This window comes from Dreissena polymorpha, chromosome 11 (assembly GCF_020536995.1).
Source record: "Dreissena polymorpha isolate Duluth1 chromosome 11, UMN_Dpol_1.0, whole genome shotgun sequence".
NCBI classification, from domain to species: Eukaryota; Metazoa; Mollusca; class Bivalvia; order Myida; family Dreissenidae; genus Dreissena; species Dreissena polymorpha.
Genome location: NC_068365.1, coordinates 74805471 through 74829653, shown reverse-complemented (window position 1 = coordinate 74829653; position 24183 = coordinate 74805471). Strand labels below are relative to the sequence as shown.

Here is a 24183-nt window from a genome sequence, read left to right as displayed (position 1 = left end):
GATATTTTAATTATCCAAATACAATGGAAATGCAAAACTGCGTACTGCGCATGCGCGAATGGGACAGTTTAATGTTTAACCATTCCGCACGTGATTGCTAAGGTAGCGGGCGACAGTATTTTTGGACAGTATTTTATTCCCGCTGGTGGCACGTGATTGCTATGGTGGCGGGCAACAGTATTTTTTGGACAGTAAATTTTTTTCCGCTGGGTCTGACAGTATTTCTATGTCACGATTGCCTATGGGAGTTTAGCATTGTGAAAATAGGTATAAAAATGAAAAATATCAAATATTTTTCACTGTTATTTTTCACTGTTTAAAACAGTGCCGTATCAATTTTAAGCCACATATAATTCCTTATAAACTGCTGAAAAGCATAAAATAAATAATGTTATAAAACCTTTTCAAATTAAGAAAATAATGATGCATATTATATAGTTTTAGGCAAAGGCGGATATGGATGTTTCAATATAAATCTGCCTCGTCTTGAAATCCTACAAAATTACATTTATGAACAACTCTTGAACTATTTCAGTTTAAATCACAAAGCCTACTCCGGAATTGATATGAGTCTTGTTCTGGGAAAACTGGGCTTAATGCATGTGCCTAAAGTGTCATCCCAGATTAGCCTGTGCAGTCCGCACAGGCTAATCAGGGACGACTCTTCTCGCATAAACTTGAATTTCGGTAAGGAAGGAATTCATTGAAACTAAAAATACACTAAAATTGGAAAGTGGCGTCCCTAATAAGCCTGTACGGACTGCACAGGCTAATCTGGGATGACACTTTTCGCACATGCATTAAGCCTAGTTTTCTCAGAACGCGGCTCAAATGTTGATTTCACCTATCAAATTATCATTTAATCTGTACATTCCATTAAGAAATATATAAGTTTTAAGCATAATTAAAACAATTTATACTGATTGATATTGTGAAAGAAATCAATTAGTCAATCTCCTCATCACCTTCCCCAAATAATGACTGCGTTGTTAATGTTGTTTTTCGAACCTTTGTCTCAATTGTTTTTTGTGTGAACTTTACTCTCACCTGTTGTCACAATATATTTATTATGTGACCTGTGAACCAAAATAAAGATATGTTCTTTTCTGTTCTGTTCATAAGTTTCAAGCAAATGCCGTTATGAAAAGTGAACTAAGAAAAGAGCCAACTCAGCCTTTAATATTACGTATTGTCGCTTAATATTGCTGCACAGACAGGTATTATAGTGTTCTTATATCACTTTTATTTACTTAAGCTGTATTAAATATCAAAACTTTGTTTCATTTGTTTCTAATTATACAGTGGGAAGTCATAATTATGTGTATTCAGATCAAGTAAACGTTGGCGCTGAAATCACGCGTGTAGTGCCAGGGCCAGATGTGAGGAGATCTCTATCCGTCTTACATGGATGTTTCTGATTAATTTATGTTATTATGACAATTCTGTGATGTATCAAACAACACCAATTTATGCTGTAATTTATAGCGTAATAGTAACAATTATTTGACAGAAATTGAATTGATGGGCATATGTTAACATGTCATCGGTTAATATGCGAACATTTTAAATGGCGTAAATTAAAATTTCTAACAATCCCGAATGGCTTTAGGCTTTTAAGTGTCAACTCTGATGATTAAAACTGAAGTTTCTTTGCAAAAAATTGATCATTTATGAGGACGCAATAACACTTTACATTCTTAAGTTGCTGAGGAAATAGAAATTAGTAATAAAGAAATAAAACTAATTTTTTTAAAGCTTTGACCATATACTCGTTTATAAAAATGTATGATGGATTCAAAATATTGAAACTATCTAGATCTTACCAAATGAGGAACTCTATTCACCTTTAAACGTCCTTTCAATACATTCAAATAATAGGGAATAAAATAACGTTCAAAATTAGAAAATCATTTAACAAAACAGATAATGTTCATCCGTGTGCAAGCTGTGTTGATTTCGTAACAGTTTCGTATGTCTAATTGACCTTTAAAATTGTTTTGTTGACTTAAATTGAGCCTTGTTTTGAGAAAACTGGGCTTAATGCATGGGCGTTAAGTGTAATCCCAGATTAGCCTGTGCAGTCCGCACAGGCTAATTAGGGACGACACTGTCTGCCTAAACTTGATTTTCGGTAAGTAGGGACTTCCTTGAAACTCAAACTACCATAATTGCGGAAAGTGTCGTCCCTGATTGGCTTGTGCGGACTGCACAGGCTAATCTGGGACGACACTTTACGCACATGCTTTAAGCCTAGTTTTATCAGAACGCGGCCAAGTTATTATATGACCCTATCTGTCAGTGATAACGGTCAGTTTTTCAAGAGAATGTTTTATACCGGTAAATCGTACTAAATATGTCTTATTAGTCAATTAAGTAAACTGAAAAATATTACATTTAAATGAAACCATCGAACGCGTTTATTCTAGAATATTAAAGAAAGTACATCGAAAGTTAAAAAAATACTAAATACAAGATCTAAGGTCTAAAGAGACCATTTGGGGTAAAAGGCGGGTCCATGAAATTTTCTTCTTCGATGTTTTTGCATTGATTGTCCTCGGTATACTGCGTTTGTATTTTAATAGTATTCCAATAAAATATTGTAATTGTATTGTGTAGATCATAATTAAGCCAATTATGCCTAGCGTCTAGAAAAAAGGCCTTGGCAAACAGCGTAGACCCAGATGAGACGCCGCATGATGCGGCGTCTCTTCTGGGTCTGCGCTGTTTGCTTAAAAGAACTTTGGTAAGAAATATTCTAAATAAAGAAATAAATATACTCGACATCCCTAGTTTTGGAAATAAATTGCTCCAATTTAGAACGATGGGAAAGTCAACTTGCTATAAATGGGTTAAAAAAGTAGTATAGGGATTCAAATGAAATTTCATAAAATAAAAAAACGATTTAGAGAAAAAGTGCAGAGTTTAAGAGCCAAAACTCCTTTCGTTTATACTCGTATTAGCTTTATTGATGAATTAATGTTGTTGTTGTTGTTGTTGTTGTTGTTGTTGTTGTATATATCTCATAACATACACAAAAACGATTTGTATAATTATACGATGAAACTGTGCATTACGTAATTTACTTATATTTTTTAAGTTATTTATTTAAAATATATCACGTAGATAAGATTCTTAACATTGTTATTTCAGACACATCCATATATAACATTCGTATTCACAAATGTTTATTTCACCAAATAATTGTAAAAATTATTCTAATCGTGATGCCCCTGTAATTGTTAGGGTCGGAAACATCTCCGCGTTTATATATTGGTAGAATCACTCCGAACGACCAACTTTTTTGAAATAGTTTAGTATCTAAAATGTAGTAAAATAATATTTCTAAAGGTCTGGCTATAAAATCGATTGTTTCTTTGAAATATTCGTAAATAATATTGTCATGTGAGGCCGCTTTGTTATAATTAAGACGCTTGATCCCTTTTTTAATTTCTGCTAATAAAAAAGGTTTATCAAGTTTCGGATAGGAGCTGGTCTGATTTTCAATACGATCGAATTCTTGTAAGAATTCGTCATATGCATTACTGTTAGTATTAAATAAGGGCGATTTGGCGCTTGAAAAGCTACGGCAAAACTCGACGTGTTTACGGATGCGGAAGTGAAAGTGTGAACTAAGTGAAGAGCCTTCTGGCCATTTTATGACTTCTATGCAATCGCTTTTGAAACCGTCGTATGGGTAATTAATATATGTATATATCGTATATTATATGACGTAAGCGCCACAAAAGAACTATATATGACCATGGACTTTTCAGTTTTAATAATGTAAGCGGTTTAAAAGTTCGTTCGGGAACATAGAAGCGCCAGACTCACGCATGTTATTGGACTTAGTGTGGACTTTATAATGGTAAAAATATACACATATTTACTTTATAGCTGTGAAGTATTGTATGATGCATTGCAAAATACGGAAAAATACGACAAAATACTAATTATAAAACGAGTTTACTTTTTTTATTAGCTTAGCGACGTACTGTCGACATAAATTATTCATGATATTTTATTGTTTCCCAAACCGCGTACAATCGCTTACATATGAGTCGCGTTCTGAGAAAACTGGACATAATGCACTTTCCGCTTTTATGATATTTGTCGTTTTAAGGAAGTCTCTTCTACACGAAAATCTAGTTAGGGCGGAAAGTGTCGTCCGTGATTAGCCTGTGCGGACTGCACAGGCTGATCTGGGACGAAACATTTCGAACATGCATTAAACCCAGAATTCTATTAATAAGACTAATATAAGATGGTTAAAAAAGTTGTTTATTGTAGAATCGCTACAACCCTCGATTTGTTTATGACAAAATCTATTCGTACCATTACGTCTTGTGGTGTAGAACGAATCAGTGATACATTAGCTGTTTTCTTCTGTTTTTAATATTATGATTGAAATTACAATATTGTTTTGCTAATATTTCAGTATCGTGTTTATATTCAAGTCATGCAATCATCTCGCATTGTTCAATTTGTATCTTGCTGTGATCATTCACCCTATCATTATATGGCAACTTGGAAACTTTAATGGCATACTTTGTAGCAAAAATGTTCTGTTGAACCATTTAAATAATTTTATTTTTATGGTAACAGCAAAGAATTTTTCAGATAAACCTTTTAAATTCGCTCAGAAACTAAACTTTAAATTGCGATTCATTGATTGTAAAATGTGCTGCTTTAAAACAAAACGCCACGTCTCCATCCAATCCCTATTAAATCTTTTCAGGTTCGATTTGAAACTAAATTTCTTGTTGTCGTTCAATTATTTTACATTTGCTATGCAACCAAATTCGTTGTCGTCGTTAAAGGACCTTTTCACAGATTATGGCATATTTTGAAGTTTGTCATTAAATGCTTTATATTGATAAATGTAAACATTGGATCTTAAAAGCTCCAGTAACAAAATCAAGAATAAAATTAAAAAAGAAAAAAAAGTAGCCGGTACCAGGGCTCGAACCAGTGACCCCCGGAGTCCTGGAGTTAGTCTGAAGTAAAATGCATTAGCCCTCTCGGCTATCCCGCCAATTATATGCAGTTTAAGTATTTTATATGATATATAAGCAATCTTTGTTGTTTCGTTAATTTAAACGACAACAGAACCTTCCAAATTATTCAATCGTTTCGCGTTGCAACGCTTTATAATTATTAGGTTTTCAAATCGTCAAAAGATACATATAATGGCTGTATTGGACTATAGTCAATGTTTAGTAATACTGTTTCCTCACAAATATCATAACTAAAACGAAAATTTGCGAATCTGAAACAACTTTTTTCAATTTTGTCAATTTACCAAACCGTGAAAAGATCCCTTTTAATCATTTTATATTAGCTTTGAAACCAAACACAATGTCACAATTCAATCATTTCGGACTCCTTGAAGTACATCTTTTACCAAATGTGCTGCGTTAAAACCAAATGCAATGTCGGTCTCAATCATTTCAGATTCGCGTTGATACTAAATCCCTTGTTGTCAGTCAGTTATATCATATTGAAAGCAAATTCATAAACGTCATTCCACGCATTCAGTTTTGCTTCGAAATCAAAGAATTTTTCGTCATTTAATCAGTTAAGATTCGCTTTAAAATAAATGTTCGTTGTCGTTATTAAATCATTTGACTTTCGCTTTTTACCCAAACTCAATGTTGTCATTTTATTTTCACAGATTCCAACAAAAGTTTTCGTCGTCCTGTTTGGTCTGTTGGTAATGATCGTGTTTACCTCCGCCCAAGTAGGGTTCGGTGAGGGGTCGGGGCTATTGCTCGGTACGTAGAAGCATTATGGCAAACTATCTTGTAATACGTTGCCGTTGTGAAAGGGATTAGTTCTTAACGATGTTCATGTTGTAACAGAGGCCATGTCAAAGGGTCGGGGCTATTGCTAGGTACGTAGAAGCATAATGGCAAACTATCTTGTAATAGGTTGCCGTTGTGAAAGGGATTAGTTCGTAACGATGTTCATGTTGTAACAGAGGCCATGTCAAAAGGTCGGGGCTATTGCTAGGTACGTAGAAGCATTATGGCAAACTATTTTGTAATAGGTTGCCGTTGTGAAAGGGATTAGTTCGTAACGATGTTCATGTTGTAACAGAGGCCATGTCAAAGGGTCGGGGCTATTGCTAGGTACGTAGAAGCATTATGGCAAACTATCTTGTAATAGGTTGCCGTTATGAAAGGGATTAGTTCAGAACGATGTTCATGTATTAATATAGGCCATGACAAAATTTCAAACACACAAACACACACATGCGCGCAGACACGCTTATAAATTGAACCCGTAACAGCAGGTAATGAGATCCATATATATATATATATATATATATATATATATATATATATATATATATATATATATATATATATATATATATATATATATATATATATATATATATATATATATATATATATACTCTGTATAATATTATATAATAATTATGTATTTACAAGCCATATCCTAGGCGATCAATTTACTCTGAAAAAGGTGATTATTATTACATCAATGTGATTATTTTCCTTAGGAATTAACAATTATTTGTCAATCAATTTAAAAGCAATGAAGTTAACAAAAAGTGTGAAATTTTGCGCATAGAGACCTTCATAACCATACCTTTTCTTAAAGAGAATTCCAAGCCAAATTGACTTAAACAATACAAAAGATAGGTCATGCGTTATGATAAAAAGAAATCGAAGCGAATCAAATGTCACTGTTGTGCGGCCATCCTTTTACCGGCTTCTCTCCAGGTGGTGATGGTTTACCGCGAACTGCCTCATTTCCTATGTAGTCTTCGACCTTAATGACAATTTACATGTGTTTCTTGATGGTAAACTTTCAAATAAAACTTCATTTTAAAGCAAATGTCAACTGACTTGTCAACTGGTCATTGGCGTTAGTTTTGATCAGCGACCTTAATTTAGTACGTACATATCGCATTTCAATGTCACATCTACATATGTAGAGATATGCAATATTGAACCCAAAATGTTGAAGTCAAAAGGGACCTTAATTTTATTTTCAGGATTACCTATTATTTTGCTGCTTTTCCTAATACCGCTGCTGACATCAAACAACGGAGGGGGATCGGGACGGACTACTTTTGTATTTGGAAATTTCTCCGCACCGTAAGTGAAGTACTTATTTAATTAACCTGTCAAAAGACCAACGCCTACTTTCCAGTCAGATTTGTTTTTCTTCAACGTTTTTAAATAAACATATTATTTGCGTAAATTAATATCATACAAGAGTAGGTGTGTTTTTTTAATCAATGAAAAATGATTCTTGAAATATTTGCATTGTAGGCTGGTATTGTGTATGGTAGGTTATTTTAAAATCAATTTCAAATATAGGTTTATTTATGGAGTTTGCGCAAAAAAATTAATGTTATTTTCATTTGCTTTCAGGTCGGGTGGGAAGTAATCTGTATGCTGCGCTGTGGACACAGAATCATCATGGATTTTTTTGGTTATTTCATCACAATAAAAACTAATCTTCTCGATATTTCTTTGAATTGAACAAAATAGAAATATTCATAATATAAAACGAGTCAAGGCCTTACTAGATATCCGTACCGCTCGTGGAACCATTTCGCACCGTGGCCATAACAAACATTCTTAGCAGACGGACAGAAAATAACTTGACAACCTGAAGATGAAGTATGTTTAATTCACCGGCAATCCTCCATCTTATCACTTATTGCCATTTTATATCTGTGTTAGCAAACACCCAATGTGTTCGCTTGATTATAATGTTCGCGTCTCCTCCGTTTATTTAAAACAACTCGTTAACTTGAAGTAATCGATGACAGACTATGGCCCTAGCCCCTAGGCTCGCGTCGTTCAGTGTGAGGTTTGATTGCTGAACGAATAATTTGTTTTGTTTTATAATTAAATATACAATATACTAATATATCACACCTTGCAATGGCGAAATGCACTTGCCAAAAGATACGTTTAAGGATTATCGGAATAAATCAAGATTTAACCCATTTATTCCTAGCGTCTAGAAAAAAATGTCTTGGCAAACAGCGTAGACCCAGATGAGACGCCGCATGATGCGCTGTTTGCTTTAATGAATTTCTGTTAAAAATATTCTAAATATAGAAATAAATATACTAGACACCCCTTATTTTGGAAATAAATTGATCCAATTAAGAAGGATGGGAGAGTCCACTAGGCATACATGGGTTAATTTCATATACGATATTACATCACGGTTTGTTGGGAAGAACATGGGAAGCTATGAATTATTTTAAACTAAACCGATATTTGTATGACATATGATTTGCCAAAAGCTCAAAACGTTACTTTAAGGAAATTTAAATATAATATCATTCACGAATTAAGGAATTTCTGTAAGAAATATTCTAAATATAGAAATAAATATAATATAACATCCCTAATTTTTTAAATATATTGATCCGATTTCGAAGGATGGGAGAGTCCACTAGGCATGCATATGTTAAACTTGTCTATTGCAGGTCAATAATACAAGTTTGAGTAAACGCAATCCTTCGGGGCACTCAACACTTACCCTGAGGACTTGTTATGACAGACGTTATAAATTGGCTTTGTTTTTGTTAGTGCGTCTTATACATTAATTGATTATTGGAAGTTAATGAAAATACGGCTTATCATTCAACAAATCACATCCTTTTTCACTAGTTGGAAACGTTTTTTTGACATATTTTTCCTTATTCGCATCTGAATAGCAAATATCGTCATCCGACAAAAAGAATAAAACAACAAGATAAAAACAGTAAAGCTATGTTCATGTGTGCGTAGTTTAAATCATCCCAATGCAATATGATATGTAGCTTTAAAAAAAATATCGAAAAATAGAGTGAATTATAATGGAATAAAGCCTGTTATAACGAGTAAAATTTTTAGAATCTCTAACGATACAATCAACAAAATAAAATTATTTCAATAATAAAATCTTTGTTTTTGTGGAGAATAATTTTTACTATACCTAAGACGTTTTTACTTTTCTGTAATAAGAATATTCAATAGTAAATGCGAATACTTGGAAAGCCAATCGATACCCCTCGCAGATTATCATTACTCGATGATTAATGCACTTATCCGATGTTTGACGGAAAGGGCCGAGAATGTGCGATTGGGAAAGCGCGTTCGCACTGGACTCGTGCAGATATAACTTTATAATTCATTGGCATAAAAAACTCATGAACACCGTTGAAATGCATATTCCAAGAAACTCATGAACACCGTTGAAATGCATATGCCAAAGACCATTTATTCATACAAATGTATGTGCGAAAGGTGTCGTCCCAGATTAGCCTGTGCAGTCCGCACAAAATAGTTTGTTAAGGATTTAAGATATTAGCTATGTTAGCTATGTTAAGCAAGTTTGGAAAGGCGCATTATGTCAGGTTTTCCGCAATAATTCATTACTCTTTTAATAATTATTCGTTACCGCACCATAGTTAAGTTCATGTTCAGAACTTAGCAGCCACAGGAAAGCTACAGTGTTTTCCATCACCCGTGTCGCCAAGAACATGTGTAAACATATTCAGTCTCAATGGAATCAATTGACAACCTTTCTAGAGAAACAACAATTAAATGTTAAACTCTCTCTCTTAGACATCAGTTTAGGGGTAAATACCTTCAAAATACAAGAGGTTAATAACGCTGTGAATTACATAATTATATTAATGAAATATGTTATATTCAGCATGAAATACAGAAAACAAATACCAACAATGAACTGTTTTGTAAATTATTTAAAACTGAAGATTCAAATTGAAAAAGAAATAGCCTTAAAAAATGATACACTTTAATAGTTGAACCACGGATTCTAGATTACACGGATAAGAAACGGGACCGTTACGCCAAATATCTTGTTGTGTCTAAATCACGTGACCGTGTCGTAACTATCGATCTTTTATCGAAGCGCCGAGGTTATAAATTTGATGTACCCACTCACGTATTTTGTTAAATTATGGTTTCATTTTTAAGCCGATTTTGACAAATTATATATCATTAGAAAGCTTACGTAACGTAGCTTTCAGATATATCAATATATATAATAGATGTAATTTTTAAAACTGAACTCCAAATATAAACGCTACAAATTGGTATTAAGTACGAACATGTCAACCGTAAATCTAGATTCTAAAACTCCAAAACTGTATGATATTTGCAAAAGTTAAAGTTTTAACTCGCCGGGCTGTCGAAATCAGAAAAAAACTTAATATATACTGATATATCTGTTTACTACGTAACGTAAGCTTTCTAATGATATATAATTTGTCAAAATCGGCCGAGAAATGAAACTATAATTTAACAAAAGACGTGAGTGGGTACATCAAAATGTATAACCTCGGCGCTTCGCTGTACGCTAATCGTAAAAGATCGATAGCCACAACACGTTAAAACGCGCGGTGGTAAAACATAAAATGTGTATTTATTGTGTTTAACTCGCTATAAATCCATTAATAACAACGGGAATATACTTAAAGTTATATTTTTTTGAAAGAGGAATTAATAAGCAACAAGATAACGTATAAACCAATAAAATCGGATGAATAGTTTTTGCATAAGATTTAATTTACTACAATAAGGGTCAAATACTCGATTCATCTCCTGTCAATATACACTCCGTGGTTGAACAAAAGTGGAATCGCATTAAACTTTCATAAACAGGTCCAGTATGCTTTCTACTTACTTTATGCAACTCATCCTTATTCATCCTTATCATGGTGTTTTTCTTTCTTAGCAAACACCTATCACAAACAACCATAGAAAACAATACATATTATCCTTTTTTTCAATCAAAATGAAACCACAAGGTCAAAAAGTATATATTAGCACATCTTGTATAACATGTTTGAACATTGTTGCTGCTACATGGTATCACTTTGTTGTATGATCATATACATGTATACATTGTATGTCTTAAATTGAATGAAAAACGAAAAAAAAAAGGAACAGGTGATAATCTTCCGACTGCGAAAATGACTCAATAGCTTACTATCCCATACATGTACCAAGCATTTCCACATTAATTGTGTCGTCTCCACAGTGCCCCTGCGTATGAACGCATCTGCATGAGTGCAGGGGCCACCAATCACTGAGGTAAACCGGTGAGATTGCAGGAGAAGCGCTACGCAACCCCATGCTCCCTTTCTACCTTGTCCCCTAAAACCACAGGTGGTTAGCGTGTGGCTATGATATTAATTAGTGAAAACATCATTTTGAATGATAAATAATCATATTATAACGAAAAATTAACTTTTCTGAAAAAAAAATTTCACTATCAAATATATATATAACAAGGTATGCAACTCAAAATCACCCCAAAACGGGGTGCATCGCTTTGAACAGCCATATCTTCATCAATTGTGCAGCGATTTTCACGATCTCGGTCTTATTCAACGCAGAAATGAATTTCCTTTCTGGAAATGTATATGTCTTGCAATATTTTTACAAATGCTGGGTCAAATTTTAAGAAATAACACGATACACAACACGCATGACCCAGTTGACAGTGATCATGTATTCTTTATGAATGAAATCTCCAGTTGTAAAGACACACCTCCGCATTGGACCAATGAAATCACTCGTATGTTTAAAATGTCAGTTAGTTGAAATGTATGTAAACAAAGGTTTCAAACGGCGCTGGACAGTTAGTCTTGATGCAGAATGTAACGACAAGAACGGTAATAATGTTTTTTCATACGTTTTATTGAATCATGGTATCGAACTACATGAACTTTGTAGGGAAGTTGCCCTTTACTCCGTGAAGATTTCAGTCTTAAAGACAGCATGATCACTGTCAACTGGGTCATGCGTGTTGTGTATCGTGTTATTTCTTAAAAGTTGACCCAGCATTTGTAAAAATATTGCAAGACATATACATTTCCAGAAAGGAAATTCATTTCTGCGTTGAATAAGACCGAGATCGTGAAAATCGCTGCAAAATTTATGAAGATATGGCTGTTCAAAGCGATGCACCCCGTTTTGGGCTGATTTTGAGTTGCATACCTTGTTATATATATATTTGATAGTGAAATATTTTTTTTTCAGAAAAGTTAATTTTTCGTTATAATATGATTATTTATCATTCAAAATGATGTTTTCACTAATTAATATCATAGCCACACGCTAACCACCTGTGCCTAAAACCAGGTGTAGCGGCGATCGAGAAGAAGATTTGTTATTTACAGTTGTAAATTTGCACAGACATATTAAGTTGTTATATACTACATTTACCACATAATTTCCTTTTATGTTCTCTTTTCTGTTATAAATATATATTTTTCTACTTTACTCTGTCTTTTCTGTGAATGTTCTCTTTTCTATAGTTAAGTTCTCTTTTCATACTTTAACTAGCAGTCACGCTCAAGTGATTTCAAAACAAATTCAACATGGCTACGCAGTGGATACCACCGCTTCCCCCGGGTTTTGAAGCTCGGTGGGATCCTACCCAAAGGGCTTAGTAAGTTGTAATTTAATTTGCAAGAAACATTTTCAAGCATTACTTTTCAAGAACATAGAAAGATGTCTCAATGTCCGGTCTTATTACATATTTGGAACGCTATGTTTGTGGCCCGTCAACTTCTTGCGAAATCCTTTGATTCGGGTGGGTGGGGTAAATCTGGCTCTACATGGATGGTAGTCCAAATAATTAGACGTAAGCTACCCCGCTTACGTCTAAACGGCTACCGTCGTTTTCCTATAGCAAATTGAGTTCAACTTAAACTTCAGTTTTTCTCGTTAAATCTTTGCTAATGCATAAAATTATCATTAATTAGACATAAATGTGAGCGATTACCTCTTAAATGTGTAAAAATTGTGCTTTTAAACCACTTATGTACATTTTTAAAAATAAACATACACAACACACGAAGTGTGTTTGTTGTTTATAGAATTACATTGAATTATCTTGAACGAAATTATTTTTTGAATAGGTTACACATAACCAATTGTTGTTGTACAACAAACCACATCACTTTTTAGCTTTCTGTACTTTTTAATTAAATGAAACCTATATGTGTGTGTTAAAACTACCAGTTGTATCACGGAGTGTATATTGATAGGAGATGATTCGAGTATTTGACCCTTACTGTAGTAAATTCAATCTTATGCAAAAACTATTCATTCGATTTTATTGGTTTATACGTTATCTTGTTGCTTATTAATTCCTCTTTCAAAAAATATACGTTTTAGTATACTCCCGTTGCTATTAATGGATTTATAGCGAGATAAACACAAGAAATACACATTTTATGTTTTACCACCGCGCGTTTTACCGTGTTGTGGCTATCGATCTTGTACAATTAGCGTAAAGCGAAGCGCCGAGGTTATACATTTTGATGTACCCACTCACGTCTTTTGTTGAATTATAGTTTCATTTCTCGGCCGATTTTGACAAATTATATATAATTAGAAAGCTTACGTTCCGTAGTAAACAGATATATAAACATATATTAAGTGTTTCTTCTGATTTCGACAGCCCGGCGAGTTATAACTTTAACTTTTGCAAATATCATACCGTATTGGAGTTTTAGAATCTAGATTTACGGTTGACATGTTCGTACTTAATACCAATTTGTAGCGTTTATATTTGGAGTTCAGTTTTAAAAATTACATCTTGCTTAGGAGAATAGAATTCTGTATACGATAGAAAAAAATTGTTTAAAAAAACGAAAGTAATTAAGGAATGAAGGCGGAAGAAAGTAGCGCGCGTTCCTAACGCACTGAACTGATGCTACGATCTTGGCGATTATGCTTTTGTTTAGAAACCGGCCATTGAATTTCCTTTGCCATGATTATTATATTTTTGATGGAATATATTGTGGTATTTTGTTCACGAAACATATCAATAAAGCTTATTATAAATAAATCTTAACAAATTAACGATTTCAGCTCTTGTTTATAACACAGAAAGGGTGATAACTTTATGATGAAACAGCTTTTATAGCGGATCCTCTCGATTTTATTCGGCTTTGCATGCATACTTGAAATAAAATGGGTGTCAAAAACATTCATCGTTTGCTGTTAATTATCAACGAGGGACTTATGTATAATTATATGAAATGTTATTTACCTTAAATTATCAATTTATTAAAGATTCTTGAATATCACGGTCGGTGTTACGCATTTCGTATTTTGACATCAGGGCATCATGTCCAACTATTCAAAATCATATTTTTTTTTCACTGGGACGATGACGGCTTAGATTTAGACAGGCAGACAGATAGTTTATTCAGACTTATACAACAGTACATCGTCTTCAACTCAAATATATAAATTATTTTTAGACGAATTGTTAGGTGATTACACATATAGCAGTGATGATTCTGAGAATGTTGCCATGTTTCTTATCCGTGTAATCTAGAGTCCGTGGTTTGAGCATTTTTATCGCGGTGTTCAATAAAAGATATCTCAATAATCTTGTTTATCGATAGATCTGTGGTTTTATTGCCCCTGTGTTCAGCACAAACCAATTATCTCTTTATGATCAGATACTGTGCCGACCAATACTAAATAGCACTATGGTGTCATACGCCACAGCAGGGACCTATACTTGTGATCATGGAGTCTTAGTTCAAGACTTAAAAAAGTATGTTGTTTCGCTTGCGGTTGTTAAAGCTAAAACGGGGCTTCCCAGCTGGCACAGCTGCAGATATTCGGATTTGAATACCTAAACTTATTCAGACCTTATTCTTAACCGTTGCGCGTTTTACGATATCGGATTTTAGGCGGGAATACAACTCAGTGAAACTATTCAATTTCTTATACAACATTAAGCATATTAACAGTTATTGAAATTAACAATATCAGCGACATCTTTTAAAAGACTAAACACCTTTTCAAGTATCGAATTTAACATGTCAATAAAATATATTAATACCAAAAAAGGCTTCATTTAATATTGTTCACATTAAACCTTTAAATGAAAGTGTCGCTTTAACCATTTTCCGTGTCTTATTTAGCCGCGAATCGTTTGCTAAAAACAGTTAACAAAAAGGGCTACACGTTCTAATTCTTAATGAAATACAAAAATAAGTATAACATAATTAATAACGTCCATAAACACACACGGCAAGATCAAAGTTTTAATGGAAAACTAATATGACATTCCACGTAAATTATTATTTTCGTCTAAATCGAATACTATATATAGAGAAACAATGTATTTATAACCGACCAATGAGGTAACATTATGCAACTTTCAATTTACACAGTGCTATATGGCAACAATATGGAATTTGAACAGTGGTAGTGTTTTAAGATCTGGACTATCATTACTTGTAAGTTTGTATAAACATTTTTCTAATGCAATTAGTAAAATAATGTTTATATTTTATGTTTAATAATTTATTGCATGATTATTCTGTGCTGTTATATGAATTTGATGCCGTTAAAGCTTCCGACATGAATTCATGTCGGAACGATGCTATTGCAAAATAACGTTAAACGATATGAGGTCGATGTAAATCGACCTCATATTTATAGGAGTACATGGATGGAAATAAACGGGGTCGCAAAAGTCAGTAAACCCTACAATTCTTGTTTATTTTCTTGGAAAAATCAAAGATCTGCAGAACAAAAAGTATGTAAAAGATTGTAGGCAGGTATTGAAAAATGTTAATTTCTCCAAACAGTCACTTGTAGGTAGATAAAGAAACTTCAGCGTACAGTTTATATAGCCTGTTTTCCTGTCTATCTGTTCACCTAAGAGGTTGAACACGCGCATGCGCCTTAAATGTTGATATGGAAACTATTAAACAAAGTTTAAGAAATGTTTCATCTATAAGTTTAAACAACAAAAACATGTTGATAACTGCGATAACACAACTTATTTACTTACTAAAAGGTTGCTGTCACACATCAGAATCATCCAAACGTTCCCTATGTATTCGTTCACCTCATCCCATGACATAACGCGCACCCAATTAGAGGCCTTCACCCTTGGAAGGGGATACAGAGATCAATGCATTACACTATCACGAAGCTAGTTGTTGTGCCGGTGCCCGGTCTACAAAATGCGCACATACCTCGTGATTGGGAACCAGCGACAAATCGGAATAGTGCATGCTGGGCAGCACGAGTTTGTACGGTCTCTTATGCACGGGTGACTGATGCGAGTGGACGTCTTTTCCCAAGTTGAGTATTGCTTGGAGTAATTGTGAGCCTGAGTGAGTAATTGTGAGCCTGAGTATAGATTATATTGTATCATATTGTATTATATTGTATTTTATGTGTGTTCAACACGTATTTACCTGGAAGGCCATTCCCAGAAGATATAAGTGAGTCTGTGACTGTGTATGTGAGTCTGTGAGTTGCCTGTGATTGTGTAAATGACAGGCATTTCCCTGGAAGTGTATTCCCAGAAGTATATGTGTATGTAAGCCGGTGACTGTGTGTTTAAGTACGTATTTGCCTGGAGGTGTATTCCCAGAAGTACATGTATAGTGCCATTTTGTGACGTGCAACCGACGAGTATAGCCGACGAGTTCCCTCGAAGACGACGAGGACGTTTGGTGCATCCTGACGAGCATTCCAGTCGATGCCAACGTGAGTATTGTATTTAGTGCCGTTGCAAGTAATTGCTGTAGTTGTTGACGAACCCCACAAAGAGCTAACCGTAAAAACACTACAATGGCGCCCAACGTGGGGCAAAGTGAATATTGTGTTTAACGGTTAGGCTAGTTGCAAAATCAATCGGCATCGCATACTTTATTTTCAATCGACGGATCAAATTTAATTTAAAGTGTATAGAAACTGTTCGTTTCATAAAACGTGATTTCTGTTTTTAACTTGTTGAACTCAGTGTTCGTCTATTTTAAGAAGTGTGTAACAAACAGACGGCATTGTAGTTTTTTTCCACTGTTGGCATTCGCCGGCCATGTTATCAGTTGGTGAAATATTTCTTAAAAAACGTGATTTTCCAATGCTGTTTGTTACAGTTTAATTGCTTGTGTAATCCACGGATGGCCACGTGTTTTTTTTTATTTGGCAATTTTCCCGTGATTAGTTGGCGCGTATTCTGTGCGCAGCAATTCATGAACAACGTATTTGGTTGACTGCTGTATATAGCAGTGTAAATTGCTGATCGGTAACTGAAGTCCGAGGAAATAGAAGTTTACACGCACGAGTTTTGTCCTTGGCAATTCTTTTTATAGCAGTGTTATTGCGAAAGTAAACTGGGTCCCGGGAAATTAGTGCTTAACGTCAAGTTAAAGCGACGTGTTTCTTACTTTCAGTTTTTATTGATTATTGATAGCAACAACAGTGATAGCGATTTTGTTAATTGGTTATTGTTTGGCAATTAAATGTTAATTGTCTACCAGTAGATACAAAAGTCTTTATTTCAGAATTTCTTGGCCCATTTATTTTAGGTTTTTTATTAATTTAACTTTTTCATATTTACTTGTAAAGTTCTAAATTGACAATGGATATGGGAAGTGGATATACCCCACCATTTTTACTGGTAGCCCCAAGAAAAATTCGAGTGAACTACGACACTCCCACTAGATTATGCAATATTCTGGGTGTGGGCAGACAACTGGCACAGGCCATTGTTTTGATACGGGAAAATACGGGAAATTTGTTACCACATACTTTAGAGGCAATTATAGGGCGGCCGCTGACCTTTGGTGACATGACAGAGTTGGATTTTAGTACTAACCCCGCATTATTTAGAGAAGCCCTGGGGTATGGGGATGGGGCGGAACATGTTGGGGAGGGTGGAATGGGGCGGTCAATCGCAAATAGGCCCATGGACCCACACGAAAGGTGGATAGATATGTCTGTGCTCGAGAAGGAGTCGGTAAGTCAGGATCACGAGAGGGCCCAACTAGAAGCCCAACTTTCGGCTCTTGAGGCGGACGTAGCTCAATGGGACGATTTTCTTCCCCAGATTGCAAAGCCTTTGCTCCCAAAGCGTCTGTTGTTACAGCCGGACAATATGATGACAAGCATACCGAAACCGTTTAATGTCGCATCAAGCGTCCCCGCCCCGCCCCCTTTGTTAGGTTTGCCCCAGAGTAGGGACAATGGGCCTACGGGATCCCATCGTGCCTCAAAGGGCCCTCTTGCCCCGAATGGTCTACCTGTCCCAATTCCATCTACCATCACTATTCCCATACCCAGCAATGCACCGGTTTTCAATAATTTGCCCGGACCAAGCAACCCTCCTGGCCCAAGTATTCCCCCGACACAGAAAGATCGGGATGTTCTGACAACATTGCCTAAGAGCCTGCTATATGATGGGCAGAGCAATTGGTTTGTTTTTCAGAGCAAATTTGAGCGCTACGCAAGGGTGCAAGATTGGTCTGACGCAGAATGCGCCGATTGCCTTGGTTGGTGTTTGACAGGAAAGGCGGTCGATTTCTATGCGTTGCTTACCGAAGGGAGAGGGACGGTACCTTACGCAGAGCTAATGCAGCGACTGCAGGAGCGTTTTGGCGCCAGGGAGCTTACCGCCACCGCGCAGGGCCGTTTCCACGTTGCCCATCAGGAAGTAGGCGAGTCCCTAGACAATTGGTCAGATCGGGCGCTGAAGCTGGCAACAGCGGCGTTTCGTGATCTGCCCTATGCATACGCCGCTGAACAGGCAGTGACGAAGTTTTGTCACGGTTTGATTGACGAGGAGGCCGGCAAGCATGTTAGTCTGCAGTTACCAACATCTATGGGAGATGCGATGAACATGCTTAAGATATATTGCCATGTTCAGTCGGCTTGCGCCGCGGCTCCGAGGTATACCCAGGAGACTGAGCAAGAAGAGTCAATGTGGGTTCACGAGGTGAAGAAAGCACCCACTGCGGATGAGGTCAGTGTGTCGGCGGTCGACAAATTGACCCAGGTGGTCGAGAAGTTGCTGGATGCTGTGGAGAGATTGTCAAACTCTTTTGGAAGTTCGGCCGTTGATCCCTTTGTCCGACAACCGGGTAAGCCGTTTCGAAATAAAAAAGGCTATGCCGAATACCCTGTGGAGTGCCCCTACCCAGGGAAGGTCCGGAACCGGTGGTACAACGACCAACGCCAGGTTATGTATCCTGCGGGAGCGGGTGGCGGAGGTTTACGTGGGCATCGGAACCAAAATTCAAAAGTCCGCCCTGAGGGATCGTATCGCGGCAGATATGGTTCCAACTGGGGACATTTCCATGCCGTGTCCTTGCCCAACCATAAGGAGAAGGAGCCCGTTGTGGTAGCTGCGACGACTAAGCAGTTGGGCCAACCGGAAGTGGATCATGTAAACCAGCTAGGTCCGGTTTCCCAGTTCTGCATGAAGGTGCAGCATGCCAAGGACGTGCACGATGCAGTTCCCTTGGTGCTGCCAACAGTGCCAGATGTCGTCAGTGATCCAAGGATGGTCATTGGCGAGAGCACTGAAGGAGACCATGGAGATCCTGTGTGCGATGATGAATTTCGCGTGCAGCGCGTTGCGGTTCAGTCTGCGGAGGCGGCTAAAAGCATGGCGACCGACAGGGCCGACCAGGTGGGGGCCAAAATAGCCCAACGAAAAGCTGCTGAAACTACTCCGGCCACCGGAAGGTCAGTCCCTGTCAGACGGGCGACAGAAGTTGCCGCGTGTGACCGCCGTGAGGGCGGCGCATGCGGATGCCGAGTTACCCCAGTTGACAGCTGGGAAGGTGGTGTTCGAAGACTTGTTAGGCGTGGTTCCAAAGGGTGGCGACCCTCTAGTTCTCGCCGCTGGGAGCGGTCCCAGCGGTGGAAATTAGGTTGGCGACCACCAGAGCGTCTAACTTCCAAAATCTGTACCGCCTAAATTGTAAATGGCGAGGTTACTTGTTAGTAAAACTAGGAAAACAATGCAAAATACAAAAGACCCCCAATTTAAAAAATTTACAGTAAAGTTGCAGTGACATTCTATTCGCGGTGTTGATAATGAATTACGGTGTACGCGGAGTATCTCTAGTAGTAACACTAAAAGCAGCAGGCTAGCAGTAGTAGTAGTAGTAGTAGTAGTAGTAGTAGTAGTAGTAGTAGTAGTAGTGGTAGTAGTAGTAGTAGTAGTAGTAGTAGTAGTAGTAGCAGTAGTAGTAGTAGTAGTAGTAGTAGTAAAAGCTGTTGTTATGAATATTACATAAAGTACGCGGTGTATAAAAGTAATAGTTCTCTTAAACATTTTGATTAATTTGATTAGATTGTTTTGAATATATATGTCCTATTGTCTCAGTTTAAGCCCAGTCTTTTATTGCAATATTTTTGGAACTATAAAATTGAAATTAATCTGAGCAGTGCTCTGCGAAATGGGGGTTTAATGAATAGGCATAAAGTGTCGTCCCAAATTATCTTGTGCCGTCCGCGCTTAACTTCCTGTAATTTTTGTATTACCGCGCTAAGAAGTGCTTTGCACAGTCACGGATGTGTTTGATTATTTCCCGTGAAGTCTGTTGTTAGTTTTTTTAATTATGGTCGGGTGTGACATTGTCGGACATTGTCGGACGATCGCTGTCACACCGCACCATCGGATGTGGTAACTACGCAGATGGTGAATAGGAACCCGGTTTCCCCTGCAATATCCCAGTCTTGGCACCTCCGTCACCTTTTATCCTTCCATGTTAAGATTTGTGAGTCGTTCTAACTTCAATCACTTCGTCATTGTTGTATCATGTCATTTATTTCCGTAATTTTCTATAAATTCTTTTCTACCAACCATATGCCGAGCAATGTCGTAGAATTTTGTCGAATGAGTTTGTTTTTTATAGGTGACAGTGCTTGACGACTACTGTCACACTCAATACTGTTGGCCGGAAGTGGTATTTCCCGGAGTTGTTCTTTTAAACAATATTTGCACTCCTTTTTAAATTTGTGTGTGACCGTGCTTGACGGCAACTGTCTCGTAGCGTCATTTTAATTTTTTGAATGGCCGGAGTTGTTTCCCGGTGCATGTACACTTTTATTTTGTTTTTATTTTTGTAAAGTACATTATTTCTCAGTGTGATCTCCACATTCTAATACATAAGTGACTGTACTTGTTGGACGAAAGCCAACAAGAATGTTTTTTCTTGATTAAGCAATTGTCGGACGATTGCCGACAATAATGTTTTTTTTTTATTTACTAATGTGATGGAAATTTTCTTATGCAAGAAACATATTGGTCACTAACCGCTAGAATGCAGCGGTCTGTATGTACCCCGCTGGGCAAAGGCACTCCCGTGCCTGCGGGAGGGGGATCATGGTCCCATTTGAGTCTTTGTCTCTTCTGCCTTGGGTGCGACCGTAGGGCGGCGGCCCAAGAGGACAAAAGTGGGAGGAATGTAGTGGGTACAATAGTTTTATTTTAATTGTCTTTTCCTCCATATAATGTCAATGATTATGTTGCAAAATGTACGTTCTCTATATAAAATTAAAAGCAATTATATGTATTATTTGGACAAAAATAAGATTATTTTTATTCTTATATTTTTAACCTTTTTGTCACTGAGATATTATTTAAACGCATTTGTAGTGCCTTAGAAGGTTACGTTTCTTGTGATTTTTATTTTAATATAACCAAGCGGATTTTTATTGTATATTATGCAGTCACATGCAGATGGCGTAGGCCTTCTCATTTGGGCTGCGAGGGGATGTATTTGTATGATATTTTATGATTTTATTGGATAAGTTATTTTATTTCTTAAAATTTGTGAAAATAGGTTGGAAGGTGGGTACACTTGTCCAATTATTGTGCAGACAAGAAAAGGAGCAAGAGTTACCGGACCTTATTGTGAACTTTTATTTTTAACTCTTTATTAACAAAGATTATGGCTCATATGCGTTCATATTTGTGCGAAGGTGCTAAACACAAATGGTCATTTAATGGAGATGCATTAACTTTAGTTGTGGTCTATGGCAGGCGTTGCGCCAAGAGAGAGGTCGGCATGCAGACCTAACTTTGAGGTGTTAGGTCAAGGTGCTTACGCAAGGGGCACTATTACTTCATCGGTTGCGCCGGTATGATTCCTTCGCTGTGTGGCGTCGTCCCAAAAGGAGAAAAGTGGGAGGAGTGTTGTGCCGGTGCCCGGTCTACAAAATGCGCACATACCTCGTGATTGGGAACCAGCGACAAATCGGAATAGTGCATGCTGGGCAGCACGAGTTTGTACGGTCTCTTATGCACGGGTGACTGATGCGAGTGGACGTCTTTTCCCAAGTTGAGTATTGCTTGGAGTAATTGTGAGCCTGAGTGAGTAATTGTGAGCCTGAGTATAGATTATATTGTATCATATTGTATTATATTGTATTTTATGTGTGTTCAACACGTATTTACCTGGAAGGCCATTCCCAGAAGATATAAGTGAGTCTGTGACTGTGTATGTGAGTCTGTGAGTTGCCTGTGATTGTGTAAATGACAGGCATTTCCCTGGAAGTGTATTCCCAGAAGTATATGTGTATGTAAGCCGGTGACTGTGTGTTTAAGTACGTATTTGCCTGGAGGTGTATTCCCAGAAGTACATGTATAGTGCCATTTTGTGACGTGCAACCGACGAGTATAGCCGACGAGTTCCCTCGAAGACGACGAGGACGTTTGGTGCATCCTGGCGAGCATTCCAGTCGATGCCAACGTGAGTATTGTATTTAGTGCCGTTGCAAGTAATTGCTGTAGTTGTTGACGAACCCCACAAAGAGCTAACCGTAAAAACACTACATAGTCAACTCGTACCTAAGTCAACACGTACCTTCGGTCAACTTGTACCCAATTTGGTTAACGCGTACCTGATTTTTGGTCAACACGTACCCCCACTAGTCAACTCGTACCCGATTTGGTCAACACGTACCCTCCTAAAAATTATTTAAAAGACTTGAAATATGTTTTTTATATGTTTTGATATGAATATAGGTTATAATTTGTTCTTGATTTTTTTTTCATAAGTAAACAAGTTCATTATTTTGCACACGTGTATATTATAAACGACATGTTTGTATTGCCTACAACTGATAAGTGATGTAATTGTCGGCTTTTTGTTTGATAAAATGTTGACTAATAACACCTTTATGACAACAGGACCGTCTGCGATTTGTTAAACAAATTGTTTGTCGTGCATCTAAAATGACACGCGCGGTAGTTGTCAGCATTTTCTTTGATGATATGTTTGATTGAAAACACCGCATGAAGCCATAACCAATTAAAGGTATGATCCCCGTTGAAGTTAAATAGTAAAATAATTAACGGTTTTCTAATAACACTTAATGACAATTAAGTTTTATATATGTATATAATTGTGGGGTCGTTTTGTGTATTTGTAGTATATGTGTCCAATAAAATCTTTTTAAAACATCTAAATACTCATTAAACCCGTTTTTTTTACTCAATAATCTTAAGTATTCTCGAGTAACGGAACCATTTGTTTGTTGAACTGTGTGAACAAATTTATATTATTATATAAAAATGTATAATATATGTGTCCAATAAAATCTTATTAAAACATCTAAATGCTCGATAAACCCTTTTGTTTTTACTCAAATGTGTTCTTTATTTTGACAAAGGTACAAAGGTGCAGATTAAATCAATTTAGATTTCAGCGACCCGTATCGAATAATGTGTTATTCATTATTTAACACAGGTGCAGATTAGGTAAATTAAGACATTAACGAGCCGTGTTAAGTAGGTGTGAAAAGTATTTTAGGTGTTGATTAATTGATTTAATCATTGACTACTCGAGTTTCTGACGAATCATAATTCAATGCAAAAGTTGTTAATATTTAAGTATTTTGTATGTATGTTGTGTTTTATGCTTTACCTTAATTTCATTAAAAAATCATATTGTTTCTGTCGTTTTTTTCCATTTTAGTAAATGTTATCTTACTTAATCCTTAAGACAACCTGTAATGTTAGTCTATGCCAAAATATAACTTTATTTTGGTCAACGTGTACCTGCAACAAACATAAAACATCTAATGTATGCCAACACCCATCGCACATTTTTTTCATAAAGAACACAAAATTAAAAAGGTACGAGTTGACCAACCGGAAAAATGACTAAAGTACGAGTTAACCAAATCGGGTACGAGTTGACTAAAGAACGTGTTGACTTGGGTACGAGTTGACTGGAAACCCACTATCAGGCCTCGCGAAATTGGAAAAAATCTGCCGGTCATCCGGACAGGCATTTCAGAAAATGTGCCTGTCCAAGGAAAATTTAGCCGGACAGAAAAAAAAAACAACACAACTATGTACATGTACATTAACATAAACCCTATA

At 36.5% G+C, this 24183-nt stretch overlaps 2 protein-coding genes across 3 annotated transcripts in view; both read left to right on the top strand.

The window, feature by feature from the left end:
• Positions 1 to 24183, top strand: part of LOC127850143 (uncharacterized) — a 341679-nt gene that overhangs the window by 219383 nt on the left and 98113 nt on the right. The window lies entirely within an intron of this gene.
• LOC127850140 (uncharacterized) overlaps positions 12363 to 24183 on the top strand; it is a 55222-nt gene continuing 43401 nt past the window's right edge. For both annotated transcript variants that reach the window (XM_052382950.1, XM_052382948.1), the window contains exon 1: positions 12363 to 12462. In XM_052382950.1, the coding sequence (XP_052238910.1) occupies positions 12392 to 12462 (71 nt within the window). In that variant the 5' untranslated portion in view covers positions 12363 to 12391. The remainder of the gene's footprint in view (positions 12463 to 24183) is intronic.